Source organism: Scardinius erythrophthalmus (assembly GCF_964197995.2).
Source record: "Scardinius erythrophthalmus genome assembly, chromosome: 3".
In the NCBI taxonomy this organism is placed as follows: Eukaryota; Metazoa; Chordata; class Actinopteri; order Cypriniformes; family Leuciscidae; genus Scardinius; species Scardinius erythrophthalmus.
In genome coordinates, this window is record NC_138223.1 from 44,420,401 (window position 1) to 44,447,742 (window position 27,342).

Below are 27,342 nucleotides of genomic sequence, written 5' to 3' on the forward strand. Positions count from 1 at the left end.
TAGATATAAACATTATTTGACTGATTAAACCCTAATAATAGAATCTGAACAGTGTCTCAGTCCGTTGCTCCTCCCCCCGCGCGTCATCACATTGTGTGATTGTTTCCGGCTCCGCCCCCTTTTTTATCCCCGAGCGCAACCGTTTATTCCCGTGAACAACCCGCTTCAGCACCGGGACAGGCATCGCGGTCGCGCCCTCGCATGGCAACATGGCCACAGAGGTGAGAAACAGCCTCGTATAACCTCATTTCTGCACCAGCTGCGTTGACTAGAACCGTTTTTGTAAGATATACCTTCTGAATCGGCGTCATTTTGGTGATTTAAATCTGGGTTGGAGATCACGTGACGTTACAGGCAAACACGAATAGCCGTCTCTGTTTTTACGCGTCGCTTTTTAAATCTGTGATCTGTTACGATTATTGCTCACATGATTAAAGTAAACATACAATACACAGTGAAAACTAAACGCTAGACATGGACAGCCACAAGTGAAGCGCGATAGATAGATAGATAGATAGATAGATAGATAGATAGATAGATAGATAGATAGATAGATAGATAGATAGTGTTATCATGTGGTAATCTGAAATATATATTTTTTTTTCAGTCAAATTTTATTTATTAGGACTGATTATACTGGGTTACCACAATTTTAAAGAGGGGAGATCATAGAGATTTTCCTAGTTGTTACAGGTGACTAGTTATGTTCACATCATTAAGTTTTGTTTAGGTCAGATCGATTGCTGGTGTTATCAAAGCGTTGATACTAAGACATTTTGTCATGTTAATATGTCAGTTTTGTAATGGTCAATATTTTATTAAAAGACAGTAAAACAATCAGCTTAGCTGTTTAGCTTGACAGAGGGTGTTAAGATTGTCTGAGATGCTGTTGCTTAGATGAGGATCAGACCCGTACAAAAAGTGTGTGCTTAAAGCATTGTGTTCATTCATCATTCATCACTCGAGATGACAAAGGCTTGTGTGTGTGTGTGTGTGTGTGTGTGTGTGTGTGTGTGTGTACAGTCGGAAGGATCCGGTGCCGTATTTAAATTAGCGCGTGCTGTGACGTGGCCGAGCGCGCAGCTGGACATCAAAGAGGATAAAAGCGACTGTCCGCGGGTCGTTAAGCTCTTTTGGCTAAAATATATTGGCAGATATCGCGTTTGTGTGAGTTTCTCTCGTCGGTGACCGGTTCAGGAATGATTTCAGCACCGCGGACAGCGACCGACCGAACAAAACTCCCGTACTGTCACGAGTCTGTAAGCGTTTTATTTTTATTTCCCTCGTTAAAAGTGGTTTAAAACTGGCAACATGTGATTTCATGTGGGGATTTCTTGTGGTTTTGGGATTTAAATGTGATTTCACAAGTTATTCAGAGGTTTATTTAGGAGTCAGAATGTGTGTCCGTTGTCCCGGCGCGTAACCTTGAACGCGCGCGTGATATTGTGTTTCGAGCGCGAGATCTCTTTGTTTAATCTCGTGCAGACAACAAACGCACTCCTCACGTTTACGATCAATAATCATTCTGTACAGGCTACACCGGCTGGTTAGATTGTGTTTTGATGGTTTTGGTATCAGCGGTGAGTGTGTGTGTGTTAAATGATCGTCTCCTCGCGATCGATCGGTTGTGCTCGCGGGAGTCAGAAACAGTGTCTCTCATCTTTCTGAGACAGTTACCGAGAGCGGCTTGCATGCATAATTAATAAGGCATTTAGTAACAACAGCCCAGAGCGTTTAGTCATGATAAGTCTCGGTTTACCCGTACATAGTGGCTTACCATAGTACAGTGGTGGTATCAGATGGTAAAACGCCTGAATGATCAGCATATTCACGTACCAACTGCAAGCACTTCAAAAAGCATGGTACTAGCATGGTTTTTACCAATTGTACCATGCATACGTGATTCTTGACCACTGTATTATTTGAAGTATCATGCAGTGGTATATGAATTAGCCTATTCCACATAATGGTATGTACTGAAGTACCATGCTTTCATGTTCCTTGGTATTTCAGGGAGTTCAACAAGTAAATGTGGTGTTGTGCATTTATTTGACACCAGATATGCCTCTTATCTGGGCGGTGCAATAATTCTTGAGATCTGTGCAAATGTTCAGTGCCAGAGATTGACCGCGTCCACAGCATTGAAGAGCTGCTTGTCAAGACTCTTTGTCTGTGTGTGTGTGTGTGTGTGTGTGTGTGTGTGTGTGTGTGTGTTTGAACCAGCGCGTGCTGTCTCAGTCTGTTACTATATCAGAAGGAGCCATGAACTGGCAGGCCCTGCTACTAAAACAGAGCCAGCTTTTAAATAAACAGGTTGTCAGGACTGGCCATGTAATTATATCTGCCCTTGCTATCTAAACAATCTTTTTTCTGACCTTTAGATGTCCAAAGATAAAGAATAACATACTAATAGCCTTTAAACGTAGGTGTCATAGCAGAAACCCACTGACTGTGAGCTTTAAAGTTTGGTAACACCTTATTTTACAACGTCTTTGTTACTTATGTTACTTACTGTACGTACCATAGCAACAATAGTAAATTATGCATAATTACATGTAACTAGCCCCTAAACCAAATCCTAATCCTACCCTAACCCTATAGTAAGTTCATGTAGTTAATTAATATTATTCAGTACTTAAATAGGCTTTATAATTACACTGTAACAATGACACCTTAAAATAAAGTGTAACCCAAAGTGTTTGTGTTGTTTGATGCTGTGCAGTTTGTCATGGAATGTGGTTTCTTATTAGAGTCTTCCAGTGTATTATTATAAGTTTGATCATTCTGGTTTGTGAAAACAACATCGGTACTGCAAGAGAAAGAGGTGAAAATGCAGAAAAAGTGTGGGGGATGGAAGGGCCCGCTCCTGCTGATGTTAGTGTGTGTTGGCAGTGACAGATGGCCAGTCTCTCTGATGTTTGTGTGTGTCCGTGCAACACTGGCAATGAAGTGCCCATTCAATTATGAGGTCATCACTGGATTAATCTATAAATTAGTGATGACATCACTGCATTACTGAACAAAGGATGACATCACTGACTGCATTACTCTGAGTTTCGTAATAATTAGCTCACAAAATGCAGTGTCGTCATTAGCTTAGAGTAATTCACTGATGAGCTAACTACAACATCACTGACTGAACTACTCTGAACTAATGATAAAAACATTGCATTACTCTGATGTAATGACAGCATCACTGCATAACTCCATGAGATAATGACGTCACTGCATTACTCTGAGATAATGACGTCACTGCATTACTCTGAGATAAAGACGTCACTGCATTACTCTGAGATAATGACAACATCACTGCATTACTCTGAGATAATGACGTCACTGCATTACTCTGAGATAATGACATCACTGCATTACTCTGAGATAATGACATCACTGCATAACTCTATGAAATAATGATGTCACTGCATTACTCTGAGACAATGATGTCACTGCATTACTCTGAGATAATGACATCACTGCATTACTCTGAGATAATGACATCACTGCATAACTCTATGAAATAATGATGTCACTGCATTACTCTGAGATAATGATGTCACTGCATTACTCTGAGATAATGACATCACTGCATTACTCTGAGATAATGACATCACTGTATTACTCTGAGATATTGACATCACTGCATAACTCTATGAAATAATGATGTCACTGCATTACTCTGAAATAATGATGTCACTGCATCACTCTGAGATAATGACATCACTGCATTACTCTGAGATAATGATGTCACTGCATTACTCTGAGATAATGACATCACTGCATAACTCTATGAAATAATGATGTCACTGCATTACTCTGAGATAATGACATCACTGCATTACTCTGAGATAATGACGTCACTGCATTATTCTGAGATAATGACATCACTGCATTACTCTTAGATAATGACATCACTGCATTACTCTGAGATAATGACGTCACTGCATTACTCTGAGATAATGACGTCACTGCATTACTCTGAGATAATGACGTCACTGCATTACTCTGAGATAATGACATCACTGCATTACTCTTAGATAATGACATCACTGCATTACTCTGAGATAATGACATCACTGCATTACTCTGAGATAATGACATCACTGCATTACTCTTAGATAATAACATCACTGCATTACTCTGAGATAATGACGTCACTGCATTACTCTGAGATAATGACGTCACTGCATTACTCTGAGATAATGACGTCACTGCATTACTCTGAGATAATGACGTCACTGCATTACTCTGAGATAATGACGTCACTGCATTACTCTGATATAATGACGTCACTGCATTACTCTTAGATAATGACATCACTGCATTACTCTGAGATAATGACATCACTGCATTACTCTGAGATAATGACGTCACTGCATTACTCTGAGATAATGACATCACTGCATTACTGTGAGATAATGATAACACTGCATTACTCTGAGATAATGACATCACTGCATTACTCTGAGATAATGATGTCACTGCATTACTCTGAGATAATGACATCACTGCATTACTCTTAGATAATGACGTCACTGCATTACTCTGAGATAATGACGTCACTGCATTACTCTGAGATAACGACGTCACTGCATTACTCTGAGATAATGACATCACTGCATTACTCTGAGATAATGACGTCACTGCATTACTCTGAGATAATGACAACATCACTGCATTACTCTGAGATAATGACGTCACTGCATTACTCTGAGATAATGATAACACTGCATTACTCTGATATAATGACGTCACTGCATTACTCTTAGATAATGACATCACTGCATTACTCTGAGATAATGACATCACTGCATTACTCTGAGATAATGACATCACTGCATTACTGTGAGATAATGATAACACTGCATTACTCTGAGATAATGACATCACTGCATTACTCTGAGATAATGATGTCACTGCATTACTCTGAGATAATGACATCACTGCATTACTCTGAGATAATGATGTCACTGCATTACTCTGAGATAACGACGTCACTGCATTACTCTTAGATAATGACGTCACTGCATTACTCTGAGATAATGACGTCACTGCATTACTCTGAGATAACGACGTCACTGCATTACTCTGAGATAATGACATCACTGCATTACTCTGAGATAATGACGTCACTGCATTACTCTGAGATAATGATAACACTGCATTACTCTGAGATAATGACATCACTGCATTACTCTGAGATAATGATGTCACTGCATTACTCTGAGATAATGACATCACTGCATTACTCTGAGATAATGACGTCACTGCATTACTCTGAGATATTGACGTCACTGCATTACTCTGAGATAATGATAACACTGCATTACTCTGAGATAATGATAACACTGCATAACTCTGAGATAATGACGTCACTGCATTACTCTGAGATAATAACGTCACTGCATTACTCCGAGATAATGATAACACTGCATTACTCTGAGATAATGACGTCACTGCATTACTCTGAGATAATGATAACACTGCATTACTCCTTAAGTTCCAAGTAATGCCATGATGTCATAATATGCTCTAAATTATGCAGTGATGTGCTAATGATGACATCACTGCACTACGCTGCAAAGAGTTCTAAAACCACCATCTAATGTCACTGACTAGAAAGTTAGTTCATAGCAGTGATGTAGCTGAATACGAGTGGCTAATTTCCATGCCCACACTTCTGTTTTCAATAGAAAATTCTACAACAGAGGACAGAAAACTGCATTCATTAAGCCATTTTTCATGGATTGTTTAACATCTAGCAGCCCAAGATAATGTAATTTATGATTAGATCAGACTGTAGCGCACTGTAACCCTCTCTCTCTCTCCCTCTACTGTAGTTTCATAACCTTCAGGAGTTGAGACACAGCGCATCTCTAGCCAATAAGGTCTTCATTCAGAGGGACTACACTGATGGCACAGTCTGCAAGTTCCAGACCAAGTTCCCCTCCGAGTTAGACAGCAGGGTAAGTGTGTGTGTGTGTGTGTGTGTGTGTGTGTGTGTGTGTGTGTGTGTGTGTGTGTGTGTGTGTGTGTGTGTGTGTGTGATGGGTAGGTTTAGGGGTCGGGTTAGTGTAAGAGGACAGAATATACAGTATGGACAGTTTAAATACCATTACGTCTACGGAGAGTCCCCACAAAGATAGCGAACTAGACTGTGTGTGTGTGTGTGTGTGTGTGTGTGTGTGTGTGTGTGTGTGTGTGTGTGTGTGTGTCAGAACAAAAGAGAGACAACGCAAGTAAAAAGGAGCGGATGAGAAAAAGACAACAAGGCTCTTCACTCAGAGAAACTCTGCTCTTCAGCAAAAGCACTGCTGAGTGCGCAAACTCCACACAACACACACATAATGAGCTGCTAATAGAGCTGATAATAGAGCTGTTTAAAGGTGTAAGATCATGTTACAGACAGCCAGTAAAGACTTGCTGAGTAAATGGCAGGGAGAGACCGTTTAACATGTAAAGCTGTCAGTGGCATTCTCACAATCTGTTTATTTATTATGAAGAAATTGTTTTTTTAATTTTTTTATTTCAGCACCTGATCTAAGTCTTTTTTTTTTTTTTTTAAACTCACTAGTTTATGCCATATAATGACCTCCATGCTGCTCTCTGATTGGCTGACTCATCTTGTCCTTGCATCTGATTGGTCAGATTGAGAGGACGCTGTTTGAGGACACGGTGAAGACGCTGAATAATTACTATGCAGAGGCGGAGAAGATCGGAGGCCAGTCGTACCTCGAGGGCTGTCTGGCCTGTCTCACGGTTTACCTCATATTCCTGTGCATCGAGACACGCTATGAGAAGGTATGTAATCAGTTTCAGATAAACCCACCCGAAATGACACATAAAAAGAAAGCTAACTGTTATTGGTTACTTTACGTGTTGTTTTTGCAGAATATGGAGAATATAAATGATGCTGTTAGTCAAAAGCGTGGTTATGTGTGTTGCAGGTGCTGAAGAAGATCTCGCGGTACATTCAGGAGCAGAATGAGAAGATCTACGCTCCAAGAGGTCTCCTCATCACAGACCCTTTAGAGAGAGGCATGAGGGTCGTATCCTTACACAGTCTAGAAACTACTGTGTGTGTACCTACTTAACTATATTTTGGGGACTGTAATTTGTACCCAGATGGGACCAAAACCTGACAAAATCTCCAAAAACCTCCCTTTATGGTCGTCCTCATTTGTAAATCTGCTATAAAAATAAAGTAATTTAAAGTTTTTTTAAAAAATGTAAAAATGAAAAGTTGTGTGTGATGAGTAGGTTTAGGGGTCGGGTTAGTGTGTGTGTGTGTGTGTGTGTGTGTGTGTGTGTGTGTGTGTGTGTGTGTGTGTGTGTGTGTTCGCAAATGGTCAGTGGAAAGTGCTTATTCTTCAGAAATCTTGTTAGTCCACCTTATGAGCTCAAACTAAATATTTCATGAACATTTTTATATCGTTTTTATTTTGTATGAGGTTTTCAATTAATGCAACCCTGAAGACAAGATTGTGAACAAATGTGGAGTACAGTAAATCATGTTATTTTGATAGATTGAAGATCAATTCAACAAATAGTTGAATTTCAAATAAACTAAATGTTATTATTCATCAAATTAAGTTGTTTACTAAGATTTAAATTTATTCTTTTTTCTGTACATTAAATATAAATTTAACAGATTATGTTGAATGTCAAATAAGCTATTTTTGTGCCTTTATTGTAATTGGACAACGGTTATCATTGACTACAACTAAAACCATAAAAACATTTAGGAAAAAAAAACATATTCATTACTTGAAAAAATGTAATTAAATTAAATTAAAAAATGGGGGAAGGGAAAATTTCTCATTTTCATTTAGTTTAAGTTCAAGTACTAAAATAACTAAAACTAAATAAACACTCTTTTTTTAATAACACTATATCGACAAAACCTAATAACAACACAACAAAACTGATAAAACCTTTACTAAAATTAAAAAGAAAACCAAAAACTATAATAGTATATTACAAATTGGACACCAGTTTTGATCATATTCATGTTAGGTAGTCTAGTATGAGAGTGTATGTGTAAAGTTATGTCTTTATCCAGTAGTTTGCGCATGTAATGTTGTTTAATGCTGTGTGAGTTTTTCCCTTAACCCGAGTGTGTGTTAGATTGAGATCAGTGTGTATGAGGATCGTGGTTCCAGCGGCTCAAGCTCAGGAAGCAGCACAACCAGCAGCAGCGGACGATGATTCACACACACACACACACACACACACACACACACACACACACACACACACACACACACTGTAACATTCACCCGTCCACACACACTCACTCGCCCACGTGTGACGCCTTCATTCTGACGCCCGCCGAACAGACACGCTGACCAGTTCAGCATCGCCAAACAGAAACACACCTGACATGAACTGCCTCCACAAGACACATCAGCTGTGAGCAGCGCGTCATTACCTCAGTCATCTGGATAGATGTTACCCTCCGGCACCTTCACAAACCTGCAGTCGTTGCACATCCCGAGTCACTAGCTATAGAAGCTTGTGTCCACCACAGGATAAAAAAATAAAAAAGGTAATCACGACTTTTTATTTTACAATTCTGACTTTTTTCTCTTGCAATTCTGAGAAAAACAGCCAGAAATGTGAGATTTGAAGTAAGAATTGGGAGGTTAAACTCAAAATTCTGAGAAAAAGTCAGAATTGCAAGATGTAAACTCAAAATTGCAAGAAAAAAAGTCAGAATTGCAAGATGTAAACTCAAAATTGCAAGAAAAAAAGTCAGAATTGCAAGATGTAAACTCAAAATTGCAAGAAAAAAAGTCAGAATTGCAAGATGTAAACTCAGAATTCATAGAAAAAGTCACAATTACCTTTTTCCACTTTCTTATTCCGTGGCAGAAACAAGCTTCCACACTAGCTGTAGCATTCTGGGTAAAGCTCACATAAGCTTCTGTCACTGTAATATGCAATCTCACTCACGACGCCATGTGATGTAGCTGCCGATCGGCACATGACAGTCTTCCATTTCCATGATTCTTGACCTTTTACTAGATTATTTGGAGATGAGCACTTTTACTGGAATTATTGACTAGAGGTCATATTTTAGAGTAGGATCAGTAGTTGTTGATGAGAGGACAGGGTGGATATCTGACCCCAGACACTGCCATCTTAAACCACGGGTACTATTTAGGACTTTATTTATGATTTGCTTTATTTCACAGTGTGCTAATCGTTCATGCTTTGTAATATAACGCGCCGTCAGAGCAGAAACGAGTCCTGATGACGTGACTGCCAGGAGCCAGAGCTTCCTCACGTGATCCTTCACCATGAGCTTCCATTTCTTACTGTGAACCTTCGGCCCCGTTTATGCACAGAGAAAGAGAAGGAGATGAGGAGAATGCTTTTCTGTTGTGTAGCAAAATAAATGAACAATGATGGTCAAAAAAGCCAGTTCTGCATTTTCTTTTTCAATCCAGGTTTTATAAAAAAATATATATATATATCTGAAATGTTTTATTTAGCCATTTTCTACTTAAGAAATGCTTTTAAGCAATAAATAAACTGTGAGATGTGAATTGTAAGATGCAAACTCAGATGAATTCAGAGGGGAAAAAGTCAGAATTGAACAAAGTTGGTTAAACAAGCCAGTTCTGCATTTTCTTTTTCAATGTTATTTAAATGGGTTTTTTTTTTCTGCTTTTTATTTAGGCATTTTGTACTTGATTAAAAAAAAGTATTGTTTTTTTTTGCCATTAAGTATTAAGATATCAATATAATAATATTTTTTATAATAACATGTCATTTTTAATCTAAGAAGCAATTTAACACATTATGTTGAATGTCAAATAAGCTAAATATTTTTCATATTGAATAAAATTATTATGATAAAATGTTTAGTATTTAGGCTATTTTTACGTTATTTTAGATAATAGTTTGTATAAAAAATCTCACATCTAGTTCTCAATACAAATAAATTCTCGGATTTGTGCATTTATTAGAACAGTAACACCATTATGCATCAATCATTTTACATATTTGGCAGACGCTTTTACCCAAGCGACTTCCTTTGCATTCAATCGATACATTTCAGTTAAGTTCTTTTTTTTTTTTTACTTAAAAAAAGTCTAAAAATGAGAAATGATAATATGCATATTTATGTTGATTTGGGTGTCCCTTATAGTCAACAGGTAATGTACTGGGATAAAAAGATGTCAACATGACGTTCCAGCCGGTCCGGATGTGAGCCGGATCTGGGCCGACACTGTGTTGCTGTCTGGGAGTCTTTAACCTTTGTTCACTGACCATCTTCTCCTTATAGAGACGAACATTCATGCAAAATCGCTTTACAGCACCGCTGTGCTTTTCGGCCTCTTGAGGTCCAAAACTCGGAGGTCTGTCTTCATCATCTTCATCATGCTGACCGAGAGAACCTAACAGATCCTGTGAGACCGAGCAGAACACAGAGAGGCTACAGAGACTCAGCGCTGTCGTCTTGAGCAACACACGGAGACACTCAGCACTGAGACCAGGAGAAGCTCAGGAAGAAGATGAAGACTAGAAGAGGCAGGAGAGGAAGAGACGCTGCTCTCGGACCTGAAGCCACCGCTGGAGAGAAAGAGAGAGAGAGAGAGAGAGAGGAGGAGGAGGATGATGATGATGATGCAGGACTATAAAGTATGAGAAAGAAAGAGATGGCGATTCTAATGTGGAAAGAAGAGAGGACCGGGTGTGAAAGGAGCCAGTGGAGGTTCAGGTAAAGTCCTCCCAGCGAACAGGGAACGTTCTGTCACGGTTCTCTCAAAGTTATGAACAAACGTTCCTCCAGTAACGTTAATAGAGCGTTTGTTCAAAGTTATCTGGACTTTAATAATGTTAGCACAGAAATGTTCATTTTTTTTAATTGGACATCTAACATTTTTAAATGTTGCTACTTGTTTCAAAAACGTTCAGAGAATATTCAGAAATAACGTTTTCATAACTTAATGGGAACGTTAGCAAAACGTTATTGGAACATATTTTTGGTTTGCAGTTTGCACTGAATATTAGGCTGTTTTGCATTATGATACTAAATGGCTAAATGCTTTCTATTTCCTTCCATGCAACTCTGAGGCGTATTACTAGCCTGTTAGTTATAGATTTTACTACACTGATTTTTTTTTCAGTTGTAAAAAAAGTAGTTAATTGGAGCACGTTTTATGATGAAAATACTATTTTAGTCTTTCTACTTCAAAACATTACATACAATTAAATGTGTTTGCTTGACGTTTCTTTATAATTATTTGTGAGATGTATATGAGCATTGCTGGAGGACAGAATACACTCACACTGCGCTCACAATCGCTTTATTTTTTATTGCACACCATTCCCATGTTAAGTAAACAAGTTGTTCTAAAAAAATCAAGTAAAACCCCCAGAAAACAAGATGAACAGATAGATTTAGTTAGCACTGACTATCGTTTTTTCCCTTAGAAATGTAATGGAGTAACAGCACAAGTGTTCAGTAGAGGACTGTGCGTCTTGAATAAGTGAAGAGTTTGATCAGACGTCTGACAGCACAGCTCTGATCATGATGATGATGATGATGATGCTCGTAATGTCCAGCTGAAAACACTCAGCCTGTCACTGTTTGAGGGGCAAGAGAGACAACACAAATATTTCATTGCTTTACAATTATTCAAGCATAATTAATTTAAGAATAAATCCCAGAAGCTGTCATATTCTTAAACCTTATCGTCAGGCAATCAGAGCAATTAAATATGCAAAACCCATCAAAACAATTTCTTTTTTCTTTTTTTAACATCATTAAATCGTTTGGAGTGAGAAAAAATATATTTTTTTATATTAATATTTTATATGTCCTATAGGACACCAGGATTCAGTTAATTAGAAAATTATTTTTTTTATTATATTTTTATATACAGTCAGTTTTCTTTCTATAACTTGTCCTCTGTAAAAGATATGAGAATAATGTTGGTAAATGTTCAGGAAATATTTTGCATTAAGTATGCATACTAGAGCCTGCGTTTAATAGGCGTTTAATGTAAATCAGGGTTTTCAGGAAACTTCCACCTGAACCAAACTATATACAGAGATCTGTACAAAGATTCTCAAATGTGGCTTAAAGCATATTAGAGAATGATTTGATATATTATTTTACTTTACACAATATGTGTGTGTGTCAATATGGCCAAAACTGGGGTTTCCAATTATATACAATGTATATATTAATTGTCTCTAACTTGCATATTATGTTCTTAATATGTGCATTATGTGTTCTTTGGGTGATATGTAATGAAAAAAAGAAGTAGCGTTAAATAATGAGAGTAATAACTTGGCAACATTTTCATAATATCTCATATTCCATAGAAATGTTGATATGTAATTTCTTCCCTATCCACTAAAATGCCTGATGAGCGTGCAGTAAAACTGATGCATGTCTCATAACAGAAAGTCATATTCTGATTTGACACCCCACTAAAGTGTCTTGAGATGTTCATTTACAACAAACAATATGAAAATGAATCAGATTTAAATGATAATTAAATATGATCATATTCCCATAAGAGTGCAGAATTTAGTGATTCAGTTCATGTCAGTCATATCTAAAGACCAAGTGGAGGGAGAAACCTCTGAAAAGCCTGAGCGTGCTCTTCACGGGACATCCAGACTGTGGCTTATATGGTCTCAAAGAAATTTGAAGGATATACAGGGTCCAAAATTATTATTTTTTTTTTTTGTCAACAAAATGCCTCAGTTTTAGCCATTGAGAAAATGCACTGAGCCTAAATGTTTAGAACTTGTCAGGAATTGTATTTTGCACTATTGTACTAAAAATATATTTTTTTGTCCTATCACAATAAGATTATTACATTGTTTGGGCACATTTGTGACAAAAATGCACTTCTCATCCCAGACTGCAACAGTGTCGGCCCAGATCCGGCCCATATCTAGTACGCGTTGAATCCACATGTCCCAGATGTGGATCTGGGCCGACACTGTGTTTCTCTCTGGGATATCAGCAATGGTCATATTATAATTCTTATAATTTATACCATTAACAGTTTTTACAGAAATGCATGTAACTCTCATTTGGCACATGTTAATTTGGGACCCTTGAGGATGTCGTTCACAGGTAGTAATAGGCTGATAGTGTGGGGATCATCTTACCTGCACAGCGGCCGTTTGTGTTCACTGTGAATCCCTCTCCACACTGCAAAGCATCCATACAGAGTATTTAGTATTCGCTTTAGTATTCTGAACACTTTATTCAAGCCTTGAGTGTCTAAGAATACATCTGTGCACACACACTATTCCTGATCTGCATATCTGCATACCTGCCTGTGTAAGCTGTGCATTGACCCCTCCTCCTCATTTGCATGCACCCGTACCTGAGCGTCAGAAGTGAGGGCTGACTCCTCCCCTTCATTAGGGTATGCGATCTCGATGACTGTGTTCATCTCAGCAGACTCCAGTGACCGAACGAAGGAGCGACCATCTGGCCAATAGACTTCAATGATGGTGGCATCATCGGTTCCTAAGAGCCAATGACATGAGACCATGAATCCCATATGCTAATGAGTGTGTTAGAGCGATAAAATTAGTCTTAATAAAACACCCTTTCACTACCGTTTCCCAGACGGCAACACAGTGTCGGCCCAGATCCGGCCCACATCTGGTACACGTGGATTCCACACTTAATGGATCTGGGCCGACACTGTGTTTGTGTCTGGGTTTTAATATTTTTGAAAGAGTCTCTTGTGCTCATCAAGCCTGCATTTATGTGATCAAAAATACAGTAAAAACCATAATATTGTGAAATATTATTACAATTTAAAATAAGTGTTTTCTAGTTGAATCTATATTAAAATATAATTTATTCCTGTGATCAAAGCTGAATTTTCAGCATCATTACTCCAGTCTTCAGTGTCACATGATCCTTCAGAAATTACTTTAAAATGAAACATTTCTGATTATTATCAATGTTGAAAACAGTTGTGCTGCTTCATATTTGTGTGGAAACAGTGATACATTTTTATCTCAGGATTCTTTGATGAATAGAAAGTTGAAAAGAACAGCATTTATTTCTAATTTAACCCTCTGATGGTCTTCGTTTAGCAGTCACACTGGGGGCCTTCCCGGTCATAAATGACCGGACACCTAAAAATGAAACTTCCTCCATCCCAGTAAAAACCAATGCAATTTATTTTTGTTCTATAATATTTATTCTTTTTAATTTAGAATTTTGAGACAATTTGATTGAACTTATTAATATTTATGCAATATTTATAGTCCATTTTTTGACATTGAAAATAATGTTGTTTTTTTTTTTTTTGATTTAAAAAAAAAAAAAATTCTATGCAGTATTTTCGGGTAAAATAGAGACTAGGCTTTCAGAAAAAAAATAAAATAAAAAAAATTCATCAATTTATTAATCATAAAATTAAATAAAACATGATATTGCATGGGTTTACCACTAGATGCCTGTATAGCTCTAAATGGAGATGCTTGTGAATTCTAGTTGTTTTTGGACCAAATTACTTACTTTTAAGATGTGGATTGAATGTATTTTTTTAGAAATTCTCAAATAATACTTTTTGCCAAGGCTTATAACATTTTATTAATTATTATTTTAATAATTTTAATAATTATTATATTAATTATATATACATATATTAATTATAATTATTAGTTATGTTATGTTTTTCACTCTTGATGTTTTAGAGCTTCACCCCTTCATTGCTGAGCATTTTTTTTCTGCATCGTGGCTGATTTGTAGAGAATTTTTGTGTTTTTGTCAATTTCCCATTCATTTCCTATGGGGGTAATTTTGACCGAAGACCAAAATCATAACTAATTTTTTTACGACCACTTAGCATGCTCGGATCATGAACTCAATTTTTTTGTGTGTTCACATACCTAATGCCAGAAAAGTCACCAAGTTTCGTAACATTCTGATGAAGCTGTGATTTTTAAAAATTCAAAACAGATTTTTGTAATCTGAATTTATTGGTGTGTATGTGTATAAACGTGTGTTTGTATGTGTGTGTGTGTGGGTGTGTGTGAATTTTTTGCACTCATGATGTTGTAGAGTGTCACCCCTTTACTGCGGTGTACTTTTTTTTAGAATCGTGTCCGATTTGTAGATTGTACAGACAAAAATTCAGAGAATTTTTGTGTTTTTGTCAATTTCCCATTCATTTCCTATGGGTCGGTCATTTTTGACCGAAGACCACGAGTGTGACTATTTTTTTTACGACCACTTAGCATGCTCGGATCATGACCTCAATTTTTTTTTGTATTCACATACCTAATGCCAGAAAAGTCACCAAGTTTCATAACCTTCCGATGAAGCTGTGATTTTTAAAATTTCAAAACAGAAAATTATTCGGTCAGAAATGACCGAGGACCATCAGAGGGTTAAATCTTTTGTAACTTTATAAATGTCACTGTTGATCAAACTAATGCATCATTTCTGAAAAAAAAAAAAATTACCCCCAATTACCCCAAAGTTTATAACAGCAGTGTGTGCAGAATAAAAAAGCTTCATCTACACTGAAACGACATATATCAGGTATAAAACTAAACAAAATGACTGATTTCACTGACATAATATGCTGATGAGCTGCTGGTACCTAAACCGAAGTGAGCCACGGGCTCCATCTCGCACAGATACCCCGACCCTCCGTCAATGATGCGAGTGTGTGCGCCGCTGTGTTTCGTGAACATCACCACCTTCGCTCCACGAGCAAACGCCCCGAACCGTGTGCGAGGAACCACACGCAGCCACTTATTGCTGGAGCCCTGCGGACAGGACAATAAATAGAGCCAAGATGACTAAAAATATTATATTAATATGCAAAACGGGCATATGAGACCCTTAAAATCTCATATGCAAATAAGAGCAAATCCTCCTGAGACCCACAAAAAATAGTTCTGTAAATTTAGTTTTTATTTTATTTTATTTTTTATCATCACATCTTTTGGAGAATAAGCAACAAATGGCGAATTTTTTTTTTTTTTTTTTTTTTCATATTTTAGATGTCTTATGTAGAGGACACCAGGATTCAGTTAATTAGAAAATGAAATTAGAAATGTGTTTTTTTAGATAAAATTTTTACGTTCAGTATACCAGTCAATTTTTTTTCTATGACTTGTCCTCTGTAAAAAGATACGAGAATAATGTTGGAAAATGTTTATATTTTCCATTTAGTATGCATAGAAATGTATATTTACAATTTAAAAATGTATACATATACAATAAGGACCAAAAGTCTGATATCAAATGGACAGGTTTTTACATTGTGAATGAGCTTTCTGGCATACCTGGTTGACCTTAAACACAGAGATGGGCTGTGAGGCGCTCTCACCGTGAGCCACCAACAAGTCCAGCAGACCGTCGCCATCAAAGTCTGTCACTGTGGCACCTGTGCAGACCACGTTATTAAGAGGCTGTTTATTCACACAGGAAGTGTCTCTGGTCATGTGATGTTGGTCAGGTGGTCTCACCTGTGCCCCGGCCCTGAGGCTCAGAGGCGTCTCCCACATCCAGCTCTGTGACGTCCGGGTCAGAGTTCTGCTTCCTCGACACCCTAAACAACCACAAGGCAGTGTTGTTTTAGTATTATTCATACTCCATTATAGTGTTTTGAATTAGCTGATGTACCTGAAGATTCTGTTGGGGGAGTTTCCTCGGTAAGCGATGTTATTAAAGAAGACTTCCAGCTGAAGATCGTTGTCAAAGTCGGCAGCGATGACGGTGCGAACGGGTGACGGAGTGGCGAAGGCCCGTGTGGCGACATCCTACAACAACACGGCAGACTCATTCATTTCTACAGATTTATATAGATGCACATTGTGAGTAATTACTTGCAGATTGCAGACTGCACTCGCAGATTTTAAACAGGTTTATATTTGAAAGAAAATGCTGAAAAAAAATCTGCTAGTGCAATAAGACAAAATATAGCTATATCAAAAATATGAGTGAAGCTCATTGGGACAAACTTTGATGTTGGCTTGGAAAAGCCGTATGAAGGTTTGAAAGTTTCATAAGCTTTACATTTAGTGATGTGGAAAGAGAAAGAAAGAAAGAAAGAAAGACATTGCTAGCATGAATTAACATTTTAACACATTGCTAGCATTAGCATGTTTTTCGATCATGTTTTAACAGGTTGGTAGCATGAACTAGCATGTTTTGCTAACATGTTCGAACACATTGTTAACATGAATTAGCATGTTCTTAGCATGTTTTATCACATTGCTAGAATGAATTAACATGTTACCATGTTTTACCATGTTAATAGCATGATTTACCAATTTGCTAGCATGTTTTAAAATTATGTTGGCATGATTTAACATGTTGCTAGCCTGTTTTAGCATGTTGTTAGCATGAATTAACATGTCGCTAGCATGATTTAACATGTTGTAAGCATGATTTATCATGTCACTAGCATGTTGTTAGCATTTCGCGAGCATGTCTTAGCATGTTGTTAACATGAATTAACATGTCGCTAGCATGATTTATCATATGTCTCTCGCCTTGAATCTCTGCTGGCTGTCCTGCAGGTACAGGCGGTGTGGGCCGTTCCAGTTGCCGTAAACGATGTCCGTCTTTCCGTCGCCGTTAAAATCGGCCAGCGCCACACCTCTGCCATGCTGATATCTGTCTTCAACTCCTGCCATCACAACAGAAGACATTAGATTGAGGTCGAATTGACAATCATTACTGTAAGTGTGAAGTCCGGTGACTCGCCTGCCTCGGCCGCCACGTCTTTGAAGGTTCCATCACCCTTGTTCTGGAACAGGAAGTTGGGTCCATTCTCATTGTCACAGAAAATATCAGATCTTGCGTCGCTGAGGATTGGACCGACAACTACACCACGGCCACCTTATAACATAACATTCTGATTTATAACATGTTCCTAGCATATTTGATCACATTGCTAGAATTAATTAACATGTTACTAGCATGTTTTTACATGTTGTTAACCTTATTTACAATGTTTCTACTATGTTTTAGCACATTGTTAGCATTGTTTACCATGTTGTAAGCATGTTTAGCATGTTGTTAGCATGTTGTTAGCATGATTTAGCATTTTGTTAACGTGATTTATAATGTTGCTATATCATGTTGCTAGAATGTTGTTAGCATAATTTAACATGTTGATAGCGTGATTTATAATGCTGCTAGCATGTTTTAGCAGGTTGCTAACATGATTTAGCATTTTTTAACATGATTAATAATATTGCTAGCATGATTTATAATGTTGCTAGCATGTTGTTAGCATGATTTACCATGTTGGTAGCATGTTTTTTGGAACGACAACTACACCACAGCCACCTTATAACATAATATTCTGATTTATAACAATAATATTCCAAACTTTTGAATGCAAGTTTATATAAAGTCTTACACATATAATATAAACGAACATGACTTTTGTCGCCTGTGTCGTCTCTGACCTGTGTACTTATTGACTTTGGCTTGCGGCGCAACATCAGACAGAGCGATGACGCCTTTCTCCACATCACTGGCGGCCTCGTCCATCTCTATGAGCGCGTGCGGCCCCACGTTACCGCTGGCGTAGTTCGCCACGTAGATTGAATATCGACCTGTTCCCTACAGCAGCATGAAGGAATTAAAATGCAGTTCAGCGTGTGTGTGTGTGTGTGTTCAGTGTTAAGTGTTTAGTGTGTGTGTTCAGTGTGTAGTGTGTGTTCAGTGTGTGTGTTCAGTGTGTAGTGTGTGTTCAGTCTTCAGTGTTTAGTGTGTGTGTTCAGTGTGTGGTGTGTGTTCAGTGTGTAGTGTGTGTGTTCCCTACAGCATGAATGAATTAAAATGCAAGAAAAATTATAATATTTGCACAGTATATTCAATAAGGAGATGAGTAATTAAGTACCTCTCTGTCAACACAAGCTACGGAGCGTCCCGCCATGCGATTGGCCACTCCTCTCTTCATGTTGATGTCATCACCGAGCAGATCCTCGAAACGACCGTTACGAAATTTGAAAAGTTTGTCTGCATACGTCGCCCGACCTTCAAAGAGTTCAGTTCGGTTCAATTAGTCAGGGCTCGTTTCGCGGGTCTGTACGGGACACGTGTTTCTCTGCGTACCTGAGAAGGCGTTGTTGGTGTTGAGGAAGTAGATCTCCTCTCGGCCGTCTCCGTCCACATCGCAGGCCGTCACTCCGATGGCGTTTCCCTGCAGATCTCTCAGGGCGTAGTAAGGAGAACTACGCTCGTCCACCGCAATGTTCACTAGCTTGTTCTGGGTCCGGTCATACTTCAGAACCAGGTTTGGGCCGTTATACCTGACAATGGACAAAGAACCACAGCCTTAATGGGTGGCACTCATGAAACATGTCAAGAACATGTCCAGAAAAATATTAACGGTCTCATATATTATATTTTAAATAATAAACTTTGTAATCACCCTTATGGTGATCGGTGTTTGCTTTAGTTGAGCTCTTCTTGGCCCTTGACTTTTTAATGTTAGAAGGCAAGAGAAATACTGCGGATAATCTGTTTAATTTATTGCAATTTATTTAATGTGATTTATTTATTTATCATCATCTAGTATCCTAGCTCACCATAATATAAAAAAAATACTATTATAATTTCATCTTATTAAATATATTATAATTTTATATTCATTTTGCAGCGAATGGGATGTCTGCGCTATCTTTGAGGAAAATATTATTCCTTTTCGTTCCTCTGCTTTTTAATTTATAGATCGATAGATATTAAAAACAGACAGACAGACAGACAGATAGATAGACAGACAGACAAACAGACAGACAGACAGACAGACAGACAGACAGACAGACAGACAGACAGACAGACAGATAGACAGACAGACAAACAGACAGACAGACAGACAGACAGACAGACAGACAGACAGACAGACAGATAGACAGACAAACAGACAGACAGACAAACAGACAGACAGACAGACAGATAAATAGATAGATAGATAGATAGATAGACAGATAGATAGATAGATATAAAAAACAAATAGATAATATGAAATATAGTTTTTTTAATTAAAAAACCAACAAGCAAACCCAGTCCAGGTGGAGTAATGTAAAGTAATGTAACATTACTTTCCATAAAAAGTGCAAAGTAATACTTTTTGGGGGTAACGCAATATTGTAACACATTACTTTTAAAAGAAACTTTTCCCAACACTGCATGACGCATGTCCAGAAAAAAAGAATGGTCTTAAAAATAAGCTTTAACATTGAAGAAAGTTTTTCCTTTCCTCTTCTTTTCAATTTGTCGATAGATAATATTAAACATAGATAGATAGAAGATAGATAGATCTTATGTTATGCTTGAGTTTCTTTACCCGGCCACCACCACCTCCAGATCCCCGTCTCCATCTACGTCTGTCACCGCCATCCCATAATTCAGCTGGGTGGGGTTGTGAAGAGCATCCGGAGGCAGAACTGTATCCGTGTTGACGGAGAACATGGGCTGAGCTTGAGAGAGAGCAGACAGACCCAAACCGAGAAGACACGTCCACCACATCCTCATCATCTCCACCTGTCAATCAAACATTCTTACAGTATTGAATAACAGTATTCATACATACAATATGAATCACATCTAATGTGTGTGTATGAAAAGCTTAATGACATTGCTTACACAGAAAATGAAAACATACATAAGATATTGCAATTTGATTTAAATTAAACTAAAAGAAAGAATAAAGGAGAGGATGCAACTCAGAGCACAAATATGTAATTTTGCATTAAAGAAAACAAACAAAATAACTTTCAGACAGGAACTATAAGCAAACCTAAGAGACGTTGTTCATGCATTTGAAAGCATTTGTTAAGCATGCAAGTCATCACCCCAAAAGAGAGACGTGTTTTTCTCGCTTTACAAATAAATAATAATGTGTCACATCCACTTGTCGTGGGTTATAGAGTGTACTTACGTTCCCAGAGTTTCCAACAGATGGCTTGACTCAAACGCTTGGAAAATGATGTTTGATTCCTGTAGTATATGCTGTTTTTTTCGGTCCTTACACAACTTCAATGCAGCCGCCTTACACAAGCGCTTGTGTAAGCGATTGTCCAATCACAGTCGAGTACTTAAAAAGCTGTGGAGGCTTGACCAATCACAAACCCGCAAGAGAAAAGAGGGCGTTAACGATCGGCATGCAGATGTACGTCCCTAACAAAAAATACATCCACAGACTTGAAATAAATTTAGTTGACTAAAAAATAATTATGCTTGTATGTCTTATTTATTTCTAATTTTGGTGTTTACTGTGAATATATAAAATGTTGCGTTTGAAAACACGTATTAAAAGTACTGATGTGGCCATGCCAAGGTCATGATTACAATGATTATGGTCATGATTTTCGCAGTTTAAGAACGAAATGATAAACCGTATTTATGATATGTTCGTCGCTCATGCATCTTTCCGAAACTACACTAATAAACTACAACTACCACTGAAGGTTTTCCTATTGTGTCGTCAGGACGTCCTCCTTACGTCTCCAAACATCCGGTCATGGTTTCAATGTTTCGGCGAGCTGAAAAATATTAAGATGTAAGTAGAATTTTAATGCGAATAATGCGAATAAAGCTACTAAAGCTTAACATACTACCCTGGAAGATTTTGCTGTTACTATTAGTACTTCATAGTTGTTTTGGTTTCTGAATCATGTTACGCTCAGTAAACGTGTGTTTATGGATAAATATGAATAACGTTCTGCTTTTTTGTTGTGGTTTAAGATAGTATGTAAAACACCGTGAAGTATACAACAGTAATCATTTTAAACAGTAGTATGCTTCATTGTTGTCACTTAACCTTTTGATTTTAAATTGCAAACACTGTCTAAAAAATATTTTGGAAAATATAATTATTTTGCATTTTTCATCCGAAATGTACGTTTAGGACAGATGTAAATAAGTCATAAAAGTGATGTTACAAAATCAAGACTTATGGTGTATGCAACACTGAAAAATAAAGAGCCAAGTTTTGACAAATATAGTATGCTATTGTATACACAGATAATTTATATTTAGTACACATTCTGCATACTTTGAGTAGTAAGTTAGTAGGCTATTCTAAACACACTTTCCTTACGCAGATCCCTATGGAGACAGAAGCATCCCAGCCAGAGGAGGGGTCCAAAACGGCTCCCGCTGCCCGAACTAAGAAGGCCACCATGGAGATCTACGTGCCCAAGAAACGTCAGGCTGAGAAAATAGAGCCCAAAGATAAGCCTCAGGCAGGAGACGACAAGAAATCCAGACCCAGGCCTCGGTACACCGACAAGGCCCGCAAGAACAAGAAGGATAAAGCCAAAGCGACCGAGACCCCAAACGGAGAGGTAAAACAGGATGATGGGGGACCAGAAGTGGGAGATAATAAAAACCTAAACAAGCAAACAGAAAAAGATGACACCAAAGCCAGAACTATGAATGTACCAGACACAAGTAGTGCACTAGAACATGAAGACATGCCAGAAGAGGAGGAGGAGGATGAAGGGGAAAACTGGGATTCTCTGTTTAATGATGACGGTGACTGTCTTGAACCCAATTTGATGGAGGGGGTATGAGTTACAAAGATGATTCAGCTGTGCTAAACACATTTTTTGAGTGAACTGTCCCTTTAATAATGACATAATTAATAAGACGCTGTTCTTCCTGTTTCAGATGTCCCTTGAGGAGGGCCGCAAGAAGGCGTCCACGCAGGACCCGCGTTTCGACTACTATAATTGGTCGCCAGAGGATGATGAAGAGGTGGAGCTTCGGGACGACGAACTGGCACACATCGTTGAGATTTACGAATTTCCGTCCGAGTTCAAGACAGAGGACTTGATCAGATCCTTCAGCTCTTTCCAGTGCGTGAGTCTCTGATCGTGAATCTGACGGCCCAGAAACGGCTGCTGTTGTTAATCGTGTGTGTGTGTGTTTACAGGCAGAAGGGGTTTGACATCAAGTGGATTGACGACACACATGTTCTTGGCTTGTTCTCCAGTCCGATCGCAGGTCAGTGCGTTTTCCTGATGTTGTGGATCGCTTTATGAGTCAGTCGCTGGTGGAGAAATGGTTTTAACTTCTGTGACGTAAAATAGTATCAGTGCTGTGAAAATGAAACAGAGTCTGAAGATTAAAAATATCAGTTTTAAAATGTTTACATCATGATCTGAGAGGAGCTTGATTATATGTCTTTACCAAATCCATTGTTGAATTTAGATTTAGAAACAGTCCATTTCTTTTTGGGAGGAGAGAGAGTGAGCCAATCAGCTGTAGGGGGCGTGTCCACTCATGGGAGAGGAGAGAGAGAGTGAGCCAATCAGCCGTAGAGGGCGTGTCCACTCATGGGAGAGGAGAGAGAGTGAACCAATCAGCCGTAGGGGGCGTGTCCACTCATGGGAGAGGAGAGAGAGTGAGCCAATCAGCCGTAGGGGGACGTGTCCACTCATGGGAGAGGAGAGAGAGTGAGCCAATCAGCCGTAGAGGGCGTGTCCACTCATGGGAGAAGAGAGAGAGTGAGCCAATCAGCTGTAGGGGTGTGTCCACTCATGGGGGAGGAGATTGAGTGAGCCAATCAGCAGTGGCGGGCGTGTCCACTAGAAGGAGAGTGAGCAAGAGGGAGATTTGAAGACTGTAGAAAGAGAGATGGTTGAGATTTACAAAAGAGAAAAGGTCAGAGGAATATTACTGGAAAAAGAAGGGTTATGATCAGGCAAGAGTTATTTTGGGGGGCGGAGCAATGAGGGGAGGGGTGTTTGTGTTGGGGTGTCGATTTCAAATATCAACAGTGTTTCTCAGAAGTCGCTTACTGCACCTTTAATCGACTGCTAGCTAATGTATGTTCAATACTTATCCAGCTTATTCTCTAAGAACTTAAATGTCAGTAACATCACAAACCAATTCAAAACATTCCTTAAAGGGATAGTTCACTTTGAAATTAATTTTTGATATGTTTTAGCTTACCTCAAGGGCATCCAAGATGTAGATGTCTTTTTTTCCACAGTAGTTTCAATTTTGATATTTTTAGGTCAAACCGTTCTTGTCTGTCAGTCATATAATGCAGGTCTATGGTCACTGTATCAAAACACAAGCACAGAATCCAAAATAAAACAATTCCCCATCGTCCAAATGAAACAATTCCCCATCATAAGTACACACTGATGGCCTAAGACACGAAACGAGTGGTTTGTGTGAGAAAACGAACAGTATTTATATCGTTTTTAGCTCTTGAAAACAGCACACGTCCAAATGGTCTGACGGCGCGGGCGGCTATAGATGTATACATAGATGTCGCATTGGCTACGGTTTCGTTCCAATGAACTGCAGTAGCGAAGGCGACATCTAGTGTATACATCTATACCCGCATAGATATATACACTAGATGTCGCTTTGCTACGGTTTTGTTCCAATGAACTGCAATAGCCAAGGCGACATCTATACATCTATAACTGCCCGCGCCGTCAGACCATTTGGACGTGTGCTGTTTTCAAGAGCTAAAAACGATATAAATACTGTTCGTTTTCTCACACAAACCGCTCGTTTCGTGTCTTAGGCCATCAATGTGTACTTACGATGGGGAATTGTTTCATTTGGACGATGGGGAATTGTTTTAATTTGGACTCTGTGCTTGTGTTTTGAGACAGTGACCACAGACCTGCATTATGACTGACAGACAAGAACGGTTTGACCTAAAAATATCAAAATTGAAACTACTGCGGAAACAAAGACACCTACATCTTGGATGCCCTTGAGGTAAGCTAAAACATATCAAAAATTTATTTCAAAGTGAACTATCCCTTTAAACCCCCCAAAATGAGAAACCTTCCCCTTTAACTGTGTGTGTGTGTGTGTAGCTCGTGATGCTCTGAGGATGAAGAACCCCATGATGAAGGTCAGGCCTCTCTCCAAATCATCAAACGCCACTAAAGCCAAAGCCCGCAGTTGCTCCGGTACTCATCCTCTTCGTCTGTTTTTTTTACTTGTGTTTGAACAGTTTTGGGCATTAATTATAATTGAATTAGTTGTTTCCGCAAACCTCAAACCTGATTTCTCTGTCCAGATTACCTGCTGCCGGCTAAAGAGCGTCCTCAGACGAGTGCGGCTCTGGCTCGACGGCTGGTCATCGGCGCTCTGGGCGTGAAGAGCAACCAGACCAAGGAAGACCGAGAGGCCGAGAGGAACAAACTACGGCAAGCCAAAGGTGACATTATCACTCTCAGCTGTTTTTATTTTATCTGCTAGACTGGTAAATACAGTTCTGAAAGATTTTATTTCTTATTTATTTGATCTGTTTTGTAATCAGAGCAAAAGCGTTTGGCCGCTAAGCAGCGTGAAGACGCCTGGGAGGGAAACTGAAGATACAGGTTTGTGTTTATATGAACTACAGTCAAACCAAAACTTATTCAGACACCAGATATCATTTGTGGGGTTTTTTTTTTACTAGTGTGTGCAGGACACTATAGTTCATTTATGTAAGTGAGGAGAGAAAAATAAAGTAAACCGTGACATATTATACCAAAAAATTCTTGATACAGTGAAATTTATAAAAAATTTGGGACCTAAAATTCTTCAGACACTTTGAGCTGATCATGTTTTGCTGAAGTGTTTTTTCTGTAATTGCTAATGCTCTTTTCACACACAGACTGAACTAAATGAAGCATTGCTTGGTGTTCGGTTGAGCTAAACTGGTATTATATAATTGTGTAGTTAAATTTAACAGCTGACAGATATTCAACCTAATTCATTTATGAGACAGTCAGAACAGAAGGATGGACAAAACCAGAGAAATATCAACTGATTTGATAACTGAGTTATTGTCATATTTTGTTATTTACCATTTTCTAAACTGTGATAATGTTGAAGTTGTCTGAACAAATTTTGGTTTGACTGTATGGAGCTTTTGGATTTTAAGCTTCAGTTCAGTTCTCAAAATCTTTTATCTCTGGGTCTGGGGTGTGAAGGTGCTGGACCTCGCGCACGGGTTTGAGAGACGCCTCCCCGTCTCAGTGGATCAGGACTACTGCCAAACCAGCACGGACTGAACCAAAGCCACAAGAACAGGGGGACGGGTTCATCCATGCCAAGTGTGAGACTCACACACTAACTTCAACAGGGATAATTTTATATGTTTCCTTGAGATTTGTCTTGAACTGAGAACTTTTCCCCATAGATGTTTCTGATTGTTTCCAGGTTTAGAACAAGCCATTTTATTGTTTTTCTTTTTTCTTTTTGTTGACTTAAACTAGATCACATCAATGTGAATTAGGTTTTCTTGTTTCAGTTTTCGTTCTTTGCTTCAGTAAAGAGATGTTGAGTCGAAACTAAGAGCTGATGCTGCCTGTCAGTTGTTTTTTATGTGGACTTTCTTTATCCCTAACTTAATCTGTTACACGTCAAAACAAAAAGTTAAAAAAATTACTGATTTTTTTAAATCCCATTTGGAATTACAAAAAAAATAAACTCAAAACTAATAATCAAGTAATCATTTTTTACGTTGACTTTTTGTTGTTGTTGGTAAGAGTGTGACATGAGGCTAAAGTCCATTGCTTAATATTAAATAAAATTATTATTAAATTAAACATTTTGCTTAATGCCAGTCGAACCTTAAGCACTTTCTAACGCAGAACGTTTTTGTTTAGTTTATTTCATTATTACTGATGTCAATATATTCTGTTAGCATTTATCTCCAAAAGGTTTTGTTTAGGTGCTAAATTGACAAAGTCAGTACAGGTAATTTGTTCTTGAACAGGTCTGTTGTTCTCTGTCGTCGGTGCACATGAATTCCCAGGTGTGATCTCAATAAAAGTGTTGAAATCTTTCTCTAGAAAATCATTCATATGAATATAATGTACATAACACTTGTGTTCGTCGGTTTTCCCAGTAAGTGTGTGCAATTCCTTAATAAAAGTTTAGGCCCGTTCATGGCGATAACGTTTTGAGAATAGGCAAGTTCGCACCACAACTATAACGAAAACTATCAGTAAATACAGTCGGAATCTGTCCTGAAACTGGTCCATTTAGAGGAAATCTTCAGGTGTTAATAACAACTGCTTCGAACTCGATGAGTAACCTTTTTTTAAATGCATTTGTTTTGCAATAAACAGTGTGGACGATAATATGGAGTTACGAACTCAGTGTTTCCCATGTATTGATTAATTTGTGTCGGCCCACAACAATTTCAGCTTTGACCGCCACGAAGAGATTTCAGTGCTACCCATTCATTCATTACACTGTGGCGAACTTCTCATAATGACATAAATGAAGAGTATTTAATATCGAGGTTTATTGCTGTCAAACAAACTAAAATCTAAAGCGCGAGAAGGCTTTGTGTCCTTATCAAAATACTCTGCAGGTGAAAACAATTTTTTACATTT

The 27,342-nt window shown here is 38.3% G+C and overlaps 3 protein-coding genes across 6 annotated transcripts; 2 read left to right on the plus strand and 1 right to left on the minus strand.

Moving 5' to 3' along the window:
- The first annotated feature begins 176 nt into the window (after positions 1 to 176).
- Positions 177 to 9,413, plus strand: golga7ba (golgin A7 family, member Ba). Of its 2 annotated transcripts, none has more exons than XM_081361102.1 (6): positions 177 to 221; positions 5,838 to 5,963; positions 6,646 to 6,798; positions 6,945 to 7,046; positions 8,125 to 8,666; positions 8,752 to 9,413. In XM_081361102.1, exons 1-5 carry the CDS (start codon positions 210 to 212, stop codon positions 8,203 to 8,205), a joined length of 474 nt encoding a protein of 157 aa, XP_081217228.1. In that variant the 5' UTR covers positions 177 to 209; the 3' UTR covers positions 8,206 to 8,666; positions 8,752 to 9,413. The 2 variants fall into 2 exon arrangements, with proteins under 2 accessions (XP_081217228.1, XP_081217229.1); XM_081361103.1 differs by having other exon boundaries at positions 180 to 221; positions 8,125 to 8,682; positions 8,765 to 9,413.
- Positions 9,414 to 11,300: 1,887 nt separating this feature from the next.
- On the minus strand, positions 11,301 to 21,412 carry crtac1a (cartilage acidic protein 1a). 3 transcript variants are annotated; one of them, XM_081359985.1, is made up of 14 exons: positions 20,913 to 21,412; positions 20,319 to 20,515; positions 19,085 to 19,281; positions 18,870 to 19,006; positions 18,433 to 18,589; positions 17,723 to 17,857; positions 17,509 to 17,645; positions 16,637 to 16,773; positions 16,480 to 16,562; positions 16,297 to 16,397; positions 15,606 to 15,774; positions 13,308 to 13,507; positions 13,141 to 13,183; positions 11,301 to 11,595 (listed from the first exon to the last, which is right to left on the minus strand). In XM_081359985.1, exons 2-14 carry the CDS (start codon positions 20,507 to 20,509, stop codon positions 11,585 to 11,587), a joined length of 1,698 nt encoding a protein of 565 aa, XP_081216111.1. In that variant the 5' UTR covers positions 20,510 to 20,515; positions 20,913 to 21,412; the 3' UTR covers positions 11,301 to 11,584. The 3 variants fall into 3 exon arrangements, with proteins under 3 accessions (XP_081216111.1, XP_081216113.1, XP_081216112.1); XM_081359987.1 differs by having other exon boundaries at positions 13,362 to 13,507; positions 20,913 to 21,066; XM_081359986.1 differs by having other exon boundaries at positions 13,312 to 13,507; positions 20,913 to 21,052.
- A 22-nt stretch (positions 21,413 to 21,434) lies between these two features.
- On the plus strand, positions 21,435 to 27,082 carry r3hcc1l (R3H domain and coiled-coil containing 1-like). The gene is made up of 8 exons (XM_081362037.1): positions 21,435 to 21,533; positions 22,078 to 22,542; positions 22,646 to 22,833; positions 22,911 to 22,981; positions 24,823 to 24,918; positions 25,029 to 25,169; positions 25,272 to 25,332; positions 25,930 to 27,082. The coding sequence occupies exons 2-7, from the start codon at positions 22,084 to 22,086 to the stop codon at positions 25,322 to 25,324; spliced, it is 1,008 nt and encodes a 335-aa protein (XP_081218163.1). The 5' UTR covers positions 21,435 to 21,533; positions 22,078 to 22,083; the 3' UTR covers positions 25,325 to 25,332; positions 25,930 to 27,082.
- Positions 27,083 to 27,342: the final 260 nt, after the last annotated feature.

Excerpts from the sequence above, each read along its gene's own strand:
- golga7ba (XM_081361102.1), top strand. Across the intron at positions 5,964-6,645 it reads CCTCCGAGTTAGACAGCAGG|ATTGAGAGGACGCTGTTTGA; the intron begins GTAAGTGTGTGT and ends CTGATTGGTCAG. Across the intron at positions 6,799-6,944 it reads TCGAGACACGCTATGAGAAG|GTGCTGAAGAAGATCTCGCG; the intron begins GTATGTAATCAG and ends TGTGTGTTGCAG.
- crtac1a (XM_081359985.1), bottom strand. The coding sequence starts at position 20,509 with ATGATGAGGATGTGGTGGACGTGTCTTCTCGGTTTGGGTCTGTCTGCT. Across the intron at positions 16,398-16,479 it reads GCCTCAGGGCCGGGGCACAG|GTGCCACAGTGACAGACTTT; the intron begins GTGAGACCACCT and ends TGGTCTGCACAG. Across the intron at positions 13,508-15,605 it reads CGTGGCTCACTTCGGTTTAG|GAACCGATGATGCCACCATC; the intron begins GTACCAGCAGCT and ends ATTGGCTCTTAG.
- r3hcc1l (XM_081362037.1), top strand. The coding sequence starts at position 22,084 with ATGGAGACAGAAGCATCCCAGCCAGAGGAGGGGTCCAAAACGGCTCCC. Across the intron at positions 22,543-22,645 it reads AACCCAATTTGATGGAGGGG|ATGTCCCTTGAGGAGGGCCG; the intron begins GTATGAGTTACA and ends TTCCTGTTTCAG. Across the intron at positions 22,834-22,910 it reads AGATCCTTCAGCTCTTTCCA|GCAGAAGGGGTTTGACATCA; the intron begins GTGCGTGAGTCT and ends GTGTGTTTACAG.